The 10,458-nt window shown below is 45.6% G+C and overlaps 2 protein-coding genes across 6 annotated transcripts; both read right to left on the minus strand.

Annotated features, from left to right (window-relative positions):
* Positions 1 to 1,022: 1,022 nt before the first annotated feature.
* ikzf4 (IKAROS family zinc finger 4) lies at positions 1,023 to 6,535 on the minus strand. 5 transcript variants are annotated; one of them, XM_061272670.1, is made up of 8 exons: positions 6,356 to 6,534; positions 5,006 to 5,102; positions 4,834 to 4,939; positions 4,560 to 4,757; positions 4,323 to 4,490; positions 4,105 to 4,260; positions 3,908 to 4,039; positions 1,023 to 3,693 (listed from the first exon to the last, which is right to left on the minus strand). In XM_061272670.1, exons 2-8 carry the CDS (start codon positions 5,006 to 5,008, stop codon positions 2,990 to 2,992), a joined length of 1,467 nt encoding a protein of 488 aa, XP_061128654.1. In that variant the 5' UTR covers positions 5,009 to 5,102; positions 6,356 to 6,534; the 3' UTR covers positions 1,023 to 2,989. The 5 variants fall into 5 exon arrangements, with proteins under 5 accessions (XP_061128654.1, XP_061128653.1, XP_061128651.1 ...); XM_061272669.1 differs by having other exon boundaries at positions 6,191 to 6,533; XM_061272667.1 differs by having other exon boundaries at positions 4,834 to 5,102; positions 6,356 to 6,535.
* Positions 6,536 to 7,236: 701 nt separating this feature from the next.
* On the minus strand, positions 7,237 to 9,630 carry dnajc22 (DnaJ (Hsp40) homolog, subfamily C, member 22). Its single transcript, XM_061272211.1, has 4 exons — positions 9,362 to 9,630; positions 8,328 to 8,908; positions 7,970 to 8,265; positions 7,237 to 7,892 (listed from the first exon to the last, which is right to left on the minus strand). Exons 2-4 carry the CDS (start codon positions 8,866 to 8,868, stop codon positions 7,722 to 7,724), a joined length of 1,008 nt encoding a protein of 335 aa, XP_061128195.1. The 5' UTR covers positions 8,869 to 8,908; positions 9,362 to 9,630; the 3' UTR covers positions 7,237 to 7,721.
* Between the last annotated feature and the right edge of the window lie 828 nt (positions 9,631 to 10,458).

Raw genomic sequence — 10,458 nt, forward strand, 5'->3', positions numbered from 1 at the left:
GGAGTGACAGGGGACAGCCAGGCAACCACAAGAGCCACACATTTGCTCGAGTGCCGGGAATGGCTTGCATAACACAACTACGCCAGTTTTGCATTCTCTCCATTGCTACAAAACATTGTGGGTGTCACATTGTTAAATAAAAAAACGTGCCACCTGCGTTTATGAGACACACGCAAGCTTTTATCGCTAATGGCTTCCAGAGCTCGAGAAATTCAAAGAGACGCCAGCTGGGTTTCAAAACACGCGACTGCACCCTTAAAAAATAAAAGAAAAAGTTCATTCGATAAAAACACGCTTAATTTATACATGAGTTGTTGCTGTGGGCTCCATTCTTATATATATATATATATTTTTTTTAGAATTAAGATTTGCGTTTTAGCTTCACAGCAGGTCCCAAAGTGTGATTCATGATTTCATGAGACCAAATAGAGTTGAAGAAGCATAGCGACCCCACTTAAAAAGTATAGTTTGTTACTGTATTTAAAAGGGAAGATTGGACTTTTATTTTATTATCATCATTGTATTTATGTTGAATGTCTCGCACCTTTTAGTCGCAAACCACTGAAAAAAATAAAAATAAATGATTCTGTTAAACGAGCTGCGTAATCTTGATTTGATTGCCCTCTAGTGGTCAAACCTTGCCACTACACATTCTAACATTGCTCAAGAAAAAAAAAGTACACAGGAACTAGCGTCAACTACTCTTTGCTCCATCAACCCTCCCCCCCCCCCCCCCCCACACACACGCACACACTTATTAGTGACGTCACAATTGCACGTGGGACACTGCAAAATCGCAATCAGGACCCAGGACAGTGGCATGCGCCATCGTACCCAGTTTGAAGCAATGTGGCAAGATTTGCTAATTAAACTTTGATTAATTACGTGATGCCATTTGCTTGAAAGATACAGTATGACGTCACTTGGTGGCAAGCTATGCCATTTTGATGAATTACGCAAAGACAAACGTTTTAGACATACCGTGGAAGAAAATGTATTCCATAAAAAGAAAGCAATAATCATTTTAACAATAACCCGAACTTTAATAACAGTAAAAAGTTTGCAGAATATCGAGGGCAACGCATTTGTAATTGCAGAAAACATCTCAGAAAGCAACAGGACATTTTGAAGTGATGAGGCAGTTCAACTTTGAGGTAAATTGTTTCTGTCATATAATAGCTCTCACAAAAGAACACAACAAAATCCACACAAGGAGACACAACCCCATGCCTCGTTTTTCACTGAACTTCACATTTGCAGAAAAAAAAATAAATAAATGGACAATTCAGGTGAAAGCAGGGTGATGACAAGCACACATGCTGTCGTCCAGTCACGCACGTTCCTCTATTTGAGTTTCTTAATTTTTTTTTTTTTGGTTCAAACTACCTCATTACATTCTGTGTTTTTAAAAAAAAAAAAAAAATCACATATTAAAGCAGCAAACCCACAATAACAAGTCAAAAATACTGAGATGGGTCTCATTCGTGTTCCCAAAATCGACATGGACAGAAACGTCACTGTACTGTAGCAATAAGGTTGTTGGGTGCTAGAAAGAAGCAGGAGGTAACATCTCTCGTCCGCTTGAGGAACACGCCGGAGAAGATTTGGAATATAGCTGATTAAATACACCCAGGTTGAAACAAGCGACACTAAGAAATAGACTACGGCCAGTGAAACGCAACATAATTCAAGTTAGACTTGCTAAACGATGACGCCGATTAACTTCCAAGTGCCACGAGCAAAGTGAGTCCTATAAATTGTGCAACGTGATGGGAGTCTGAGAAAAGGCAAATGATATGACTTTCGTTGTGAGAGATTGATTCAGTCGTTAGTTCGGGGCCAGAAGAACGAGCACGGCTAAATTAAGCCCACCAAGTGCTCGGGCCGGCGCCATCTTGGCCAGGGTCTTCCTGTGTAAACTTGATGGCTCAAACTCTGACCATCTCCCGAAAGCCTCACTCCAACACGCCACATGCGAGGTAAGCTACTCTACTTTCACGTAATTTCCATAGTTCTGGTTCTGCACTGAGTTTCCAACACTGTAAACAAGTTATAATTAAGGCAGTCCTTTTCAGTTTGGAGCCTATGACGAAAGCCCCGCCCCCTTTCCGGTCCCAGAGGTACAAAACCTCTCAAGTGCAAATGAGGCTGACGTCACTAAAGTCCACAACTTCCGTTCTGCTTGTGCACGCAACCATTTCATGGAGTAATTGAAGTCAAGGGGAAGATGGCTAGTCAACATTTCCCAGCACCTGTTCCCTTCCTTTTTTTTTTTTTTTTTTTTAGTTTGGGAGAAATCCCCCAGGAAGGCACTTTTCAAGCTAAATCATATTTTGCCCGATGATTCAATAAGAGTGCAATCTATCATTCTATAATTTGCCGCGATAAACAAATGCTGCTCTCGGAAGATTCTTCACCCGTTTTTGCTTCATTTGAATAAAACCAGGGCCGGCCATCCGCTAACCGTCAGCCTGCACCGGCTGCTGCGGCCACCAGAGGGCGCCAATGATGCATCTACTGTGCGCGATTTAAATCTAATGCATCATGATTTTTTTTTTTTTCTTATAAACTGGGTTTACATGGAGTCTTGTAATCCGATCCGAAAGACATTGAAAACCCAAACAGAAAGAAAACGCTCCATATAAACGCCTCAATCGGAATAAAGAGGCCCGATTCGAATGGAACTCGGATTCACGAGGGCAAACTATTCTCTTTCCCAATTCCATCAGAAGTGGCGTTTGACATAAACGTGCGGTGACGTTGTCAATTATCGATCTACTGCCGCCCTTCGAGCAGAGCTGCTCTGCGGCGGGAGAGCTTGACAAAAACGAACACAACTGTTACGTTAAAACGATGACTAAGATCAATCAAAGACAAAACAGTACCGTAGCTAACAAAAGGACGACTTTTGCACCGGGGATTTCAAGCATGATGTTTTGCGGACGCTTTTCTTGGCGCTCACCTCAGGCCAGCCGGTGCTCTCCTCGACTCATGTGCGAGGAAAACTCGTAACAGTCCCGGCTGCAGTGGCCGCAGATGTTGCACTCGAAGGGCCGGCGGAAGCCGTGGCAACCCATGTGGATGGTGAACATGACGTGATCCAGGAAGAGGATGCGGCAGTGGCGGCAGTGGAAGCAGCGCACGGGGCGTCCGTCCCTGTCCAACACCCGCAATTTCTCGCCGGACGGGAGCGGTGCGCCCACGCCCCTCTTGGCCGAGGCGGGAGGCGAAGGGCCCACTCGCTCCCATTCCGGGCCGGAAAGGCCGTAGGGCAGCGCCAGGCTCTGGTAGTGGAGGTGCTGGTTGTTGTTCGAGGTACGTGTTTGGACCGCAGCCCTGGCGCTGAGGTCTTCCGCTGTGCTCTCCGTATCCGTCGAGTCGGGACATCCGTCGGGTGAGGTGGCGTGGCTGTGAAGCGAAGGGAGACCGTCGCAGCCTTCGCCTGCTTCTTGAGGGGGCGGGCCGAGAGGCGGCAGCGAGAGTCCGCCCGGGGCTCCTTGAGGCGGCACCTTGCTGTTAGCGGAGCCCAGGATGGCGCGTAGCTCACACGAGAAGGCGGGATCAAACGCGACGTCATGGGGCTTCGGTTGCTCCCCTTCCCTCTCGGAACCGGACGACAAGTCACACGGGACTTCGAGATGGATGCGCTTGTCAGCTGGGAATCCCAAACAGCAGTGAAGGTCAATGGATGACCTTTGGTGCGTGATGGTATTTCATTCAGAAATATGACAACGGCGAAACCTCAGAGTCTCTGCAAAAAATCATCTTGCCTGAAAAATTTATATCAGCGGTGGAACCGGAATTATTCCAAATCAAATTGCATGACGTACTGGATCCGACCCTCGTGAGGAGAAGCGGTTCAGACAACGGATGGAACGCGTTTCATTTGGCAAAAACAACGACTTACCCAGAAACTTCTGTGGCGTTGACCTCTTGCGCTTGGTGATGCTAACTCCTAATCTACCCGCAAACTGGGCTTTCCCGCTGGACGTGTCCAATGTGCGTTCAGCCGTCGTCTCCAAATTTAGAGACTGATCATCTGCAGACAAAATCCATCCATGACCATTTTTATTTTTTTTGTCTAGTGCATCAACTTCCACGGACCTTGTTGTAGTCTCTTGGAGTTGACCGCTGCCTTATGGTCCTGGTTCTTGAGAAAAGTGTGGCAGCGGTCGAAATGGTCCTCCAATGTGCTCTGCTGTTTGTAGCTGCGACTACAGTAGATGCACTTGAAAGGCTTTCCCCCAAGTGGCGAAGAAACTGCAATGGGGGTCAAAATGTCACATTGAAGCCTCACAATGGATGGGGGGGGGGATGTTGACCTGCATGTGTGCGCAGATGTCCGGCGAGGGCGTCCCTCCTCCGGCAAGCGTAGTTGCAAACGGGGCACTTGAAGGGTTTCTCTCCGGAATGCAACTTGATGTGACGTAACAAGTTGCCCTTCTGGGTGAAGGAAGCGCCGCACTGGTTACATTGGAAAGGCCTCTCGCCTGACAACAAACACCAAAAACCCTCGGGAACTTTCCTTTTTATCAACTCATCGGCCGGGATCCGCTCACCTGTATGGCTTCGCTTGTGCACCATCAGCACATTGGGTCCGATGCAAATAATCCCGCACACGTCGCATTGGAACTTTCCGTTGGGAAGTCGGACGGGTCCGGGCGAAGCGCTTTTGGAGGCGTCCTCCGTCGGCTCCGCTCGGTTGGGTGACGGCGGCGGTTTTTCTTCAGCGCGCGGCTCCACCTCGACGGGCTTTTCTGGAAAGGCAAAATCAAACGGACCTTACACGAGCAGATGACACCGAGAGCCCGCGGTGGGAAGTAGAAAGCGAACCCGCGTGGGAGCGACGAGTCAAGGCCCGTTGACCGTTTGGGCCGTCCGTCGAGTGAGCGCATCCGTTGCAGTCGTCAGCATTCATGCTTTCGCCAGATGACTGCATCTGCCAAACCCAAGATGAAAAGTGTCGGCACTTCACCGAGATATCCCCGATGTGGAGCGTGCTGACCATTTGAAACGCTTGCGCTATATTGCGAGCTTGTCGCAAATGTGCATCTCAGGTCAGGGTTCGGCCTGCGCTGTTGGACGCGCGTTCATCTTGCGGCCTGCGGATAAATAGAAGGACGTTGAGACGTTAGGGATGCTCTGCACGGATATTTAGCGCACACGCACAAAAATGGGCTGAAAAAAATGATATTACAGTAACAACAAAGCTTTGTTGATGGAAAAAAATTACGAAAAAAATACTATTAGTAAATCAATAAAAAAAAAATCAATAAAATATACCGCTTTTTTCCATGTATAATGCGCCCCCATGTATAATCCGCACCCTATAAATGGCATGTTGATGCTGGAAAAAAGCCTGTACCCGTGTATAATACGCACCCAAATTTTGACTCCTACTTAAGTCCGTAAACGTAAAATTATTTCAGAAAAAAGATCATCTTTGGGAACTTTGTTTCGGATTTATGTAGGGTACATTGTGACAGCAAACGAACAGGTGATCCAGCAAGCGTCTGATATGAGAGCACTGTGTTCGTATGGAGCGTGTTTGAAGTGAACAGCAGAGAAGAAAGTGCATCTGTAATGGCGGCCTCCGTATGATATCCGGATAAAAAAATAATAATAATAATTTACCCATGTATAACGCGCACCGCAGATTTTAGGACAATAAATTAGTTAAATTTTGCGCATTATACATGGAAAAAACGGTAAATTGAAAAGAATCAACAACATTAAATAAGAATTAAATACAATGATATAAAAAATTCTGAAAGACTTTGAGGTTGATTTTTAAACTGAACTGGGAGTGGCAACGAGCTCGACAAGTACCTGCACTTTCACAATTTGAGTGGGGTTCAGCAAGTTCACGACATTTTGCTTGCAAGACGAGGCCAAACTTGACAAGACAAAGGAGTTGCAAAGATCTCAATATATATAAAAAAAAAAACTTGATTCATTGAACACAAAGGTGCTCCAATTGTGTTGTGGCAATGGCAACAGGTGCATAGCTGTAGCTTTTGCTACCTCGTGCTCTTTGTATTTATTTCGCCTAACAAGTACAGAAAAGCTTTTTACATTTTCAGGGATAATTGTAAAAAAAAAAAATGTCAGTTTCTAATTCTAACATAAACAAAAATCAATCTGCCAGCTTCAACAGGTCAAGACAAACTAATAGATTACAAAAACTTACTGTTGGTCTCCAAAGGTCTCTACGTGATCTTGGGTCAAGGCCTCCCAGTTCCTTAAAAGACTCCCAAGTGTCGAATTTGATCGGATTTGACAGAAATTTCTTGCTGGCTCAGAATCTGCCATGTATGACCCAAACGCTGAGAATAACAAACTTAATCAAACATACCGTAGCATTCAACTCCTTTCTACCCGATCATTCCTTTTTCAGCCTTTGTGGAGGTCTCTCTAAATTATGTCACGATGGAACACGTCGCACAAACAAATTCAGAGCTGCGGTACAAGGGAACGTTGATATGCTGCCTGCCTGCCTACTTCCGGCCGCTTGGAGAGCAACAGGCGCGGATGCAGACGCGCCAGTCACACCAGGGCACGGCTGGGTGGGGGGTGGGGAGGAGGAAGGGGTGGTGGGGGAGACGGCGCGTACTCTAGCGCCGACTCTGGTCCGACGATCTCTGCAGGAGGGCGACCGTGCGGTTATTATTTTGCAAATAACTAGCTGGCCTCCACACATATTTGGCCACTTGTTTGAGCCACTCGGCGCGTTTCCTTGTCGCGGCTAGAAACGGCGTGTCACCAATGACGGGCGGATGACAGCCGCATCCACGCACGCACGCACGCACGCACGGACGCCCCAGCATCGAGCACATTCAACTGTCGGCGCTGCCATGCAATGTTTCAATGTTTCTCGCGCCCCGTTGCTATGGCAGCAGCGCACACGATGAATGGCATTCACCCGCGTTCAACTCTCGCGGAAAATTTTTTTAAAGGCTTGCAAATGGTGGCTGTTTTTAGGGTTCATAAAACGCCTTCTTACCTGCTCATCCACCGCTCGTTCTTTCCTTCCTCGGAAGTGTCTGGATTGAGCTTTGTTTTCAACGCTCAGGCAGCATCGCTCGAATTTTTTCTCTTTTTTTTTTTTACCTGAGAGCCCCTAAACAACTTCCGGCCTGCAGACTGTCGAATGCATCGATTCGCATTAAGATGCAAATTGATTAGTCATCCTTTCGTTCAAAATAAATTAGTTTACTGCTAATCGCTGTGGCTTTTTTTTAATTAGTTGGACTTTACATACATCATTCAGTCATGCATTAAATAACATTCATTCAAACTTAAAAAACAAAAAAAGCGCTGCCGCACTAACGATAAACTCCAAACAAGACAAATTATACGATTATGTAAAGTAGCGTACAACATTCACTACCCCTGATTATGGGTGGAATAAAACAGTTCAAGGATGGATGTTAATAATGCGCCACTAGAGGGCAGCAAAGTACTGTCTTCTGTTTTGAAGTCAGGACTTGCAGGCCTTATCCTATCAATGTATGATTTTGAACTTTGTTGCTTTTAAGATGTTTCACTATTTTGTTTACCGATGCGTAGCTCTCGAGTGTCTGAATAAAGCTGTTTGAATGGACTGAATTATCTTTCCAGCTCAAATCAGCCAAAAGTGGCAAATTGGCAAAAAAAAAATCCCCCCAGATGATAATGAAAAATAAAAGTGGCATGTGCCTGTGCCCACTTATTCTCAGCAACTATCTGAAGGGCCTGTGGCGCTGTAGAAGAACCCGATACGCCTTGTGGATCTTGATAAAGGTGGCTTCGGCATCCTTGCTGGGGTTGTGATCCGGGTGCCAAGTCTTGGCAAGCTCCCTATAACCACGTGTTATCTCCTCAAGAGATGCTTGTGCTCCCAGCGATAAAACCTGCAGTACATGACAATAAAGACATCAAATCAACAAAATACAACGTACGCAATGTGCTCCAATATGCAATGACTCACCTTCAGCGCCTTTTTTTCCTCCTCCGTGTAGTCTTTGAGCAGTAATATTTCCAGCATCTTCTTCCAGGCCTCTTCGTAATAGTCTCCTCCAGTCACGGCGCACAGGAAGCGATACGGCATTAAAAGAATGTACTCCAAAGCGCCTCGGAGCCAAGGGAAGAACCAGAACATCTCCAGCAGCGCCGTCACGCAGTCCGACAGGTAATACAACGTGGCCGTGGTGTTATGGAGGACGCAATATGCCAACGGAGCCGAGAAGGCCAGCCAAGCCAGACTCAGCATGCAAAGCCGCAAACCTGAAAAGTACCCCAAAGGTCAAGGATAGTCGAGATTGAAGCAGGAAGCTTTTTGGTCCTACCGAGTGGCTGGGCCCTCCTCGCTCTCTTGTACCTGCGGTACTGTGTGGCCGTGACACTAGCCGCCAAGCTAATGGGCAGAGGGGCGAGAGTGCTGCCATAGAATATCGGGGCAGTTATGAGACTAGTGGTGAGCGTTTTGGGGAGATCGGAGGTTTGCTGGCCCACGGTGGACACCAGGTGCACCCCTGCGCCCACACACAAAGGCAGAACAATCAAGTGGAAGAAAGCCAGGGAGCGCAGCCCAATCAGCGCCACCAAGCCAAAGTAGATCCCAACACACACCTGGCCGACAAAGCGAACTGGGTTTACTGGGGGAGGGAGCGCGTCGTAGTACATTCGATTCTGCGTCTTGGCGTCTCGGTTGGCTTCACACACGTACGCCGGAATACGTATCAGGTCTCGGATCCAGCCGAAACCGAAACCTCCTAGGGTTAGGAGCCATAACAGGCCGTGGCTGTCCCGCCCCAAATAGAAATGGTGAAGGCCAAAAGGACCACCGAGCGCCCACAGGGCGTAGGCGGCCGTGACGCGTTTCACCATCTTGTGACGCCCCCTGCAGGTGATGATAGTTTGGTATGCCCTGTGGGGAGGAGACACACGAGTTTTATTTTCAAGTTTGACAGTCGTTAGCTTCATCAAAGTCATAATTTTTATTTTTTTATCTTGCGTTCAATAAACATTGTACTGTTCCTCATTGGCCACCTGGGGGCGGTATAATGCAGACAAGAAGAAGACTTTCACAGCTAATAGTAAGCGATGGCACGTTTATTTACGCTGTGGCGTAATCAACAAGTCTTGACTTTTTAAAAGGAAGGCAGCAAAAAACAAATTAAAAAAAACAAAAGACAGCTCATATTTTGAAAAACCCGTAAGTCAGATCACGTACCACAAGGCACCACAATAAAAGTTGTAGTTTTGCAAATTAAATCTTTCAATAATACAGCGGAAAGATCTTGCCTCACAAAAATAAAGTAATCAAAACATGTTGATAACATCAACATACTCATGCCGGCCAAACGTTTTGTTTACTTACCAATTTGTTTTTGAATGTTGGAAATCCTTGAGATGATCAATCTTCTGCAGTCTTTCGCCGATTGAAGTTGTTGCAACCGTTTGGACTTTGTCGGTGACAATCAGCACGTGATACACGTCAACATTTTGGACCTTGATCACTCTAGGTGCTCATTGCCCCAAATCGTAATGGTAGCTCGCATGACATCATTACTTACATATTTACTCGGAAGGATTCGGGTCGGAAACTGATTTTTAAATTCGCTCTGTTAAATCCTTCAGTGTGCTGCGTTTGACATTTAGGTCACTGCGCATGCGCAAACGTGCACTAAATGTCAAAAAAAAATTCCGCTTTTTTCTTTTTAACTATAGTTTTGGTCATCAAAATAAGTAGGAGGAATTGGAGCACGTAAGAAGACAAAGACTTTCATACGGAATGGAAGGTGGACTTTTTTTTCCCCACAATGTCATTTTTGAAGTGCAAGCTTGTGCGTGCGTGGACAGTGAAAAAGGTTGCAAGCCTATTTTGAAAAAAAAAGAGTCCAAGCAGTGCTTTTAAACATATAATTCAAAGTCAAAAGTCAAAAGTCAAAGTCTGCTTTATTGTCAATTTCTTCACATGCCAAGGCACACAAAGAAATCGAAATCGAAATTACGTTCCCACTATCCCACGGTGACAAGACATAGTACACAATATACATACAAGTAAACAACACAAAAAATAAAAACAAGAAGGCACAAATAATGAATAAAAAAATAAATAAATAAATATAAATAAATAAATTTAATCTAATGTTCACACACATAACCTAAGAATAAATAAATTTAATCTAATGTTCACACACATAACCTAAGGAAACAGGCAAGGAGAGACGTCAGAGAGAAACCTATTTGGCATTTCTACATTTGGCCCAAAGCGATGTGTTTCATCTTTCAACCGTGACATTCTGGTTCCAAATGCCAAGGAACTTCAGATGAGCGACTGGGAGCTCGGGTTCAAGTAACAAGTCATATTGAAGTACAACCACAGCTACTTGAAAGATGAAGTACATGCGCGTGTGCTTGCTTTTTCTGTAATGCTTAGTATGACGTCAACATATCTGCGTTCTTTTGTGATTC

Source organism: Syngnathus typhle, linkage group LG2 (genome assembly GCF_033458585.1).
Source record: "Syngnathus typhle isolate RoL2023-S1 ecotype Sweden linkage group LG2, RoL_Styp_1.0, whole genome shotgun sequence".
In the NCBI taxonomy this organism is placed as follows: domain Eukaryota; kingdom Metazoa; phylum Chordata; class Actinopteri; order Syngnathiformes; family Syngnathidae; genus Syngnathus; species Syngnathus typhle.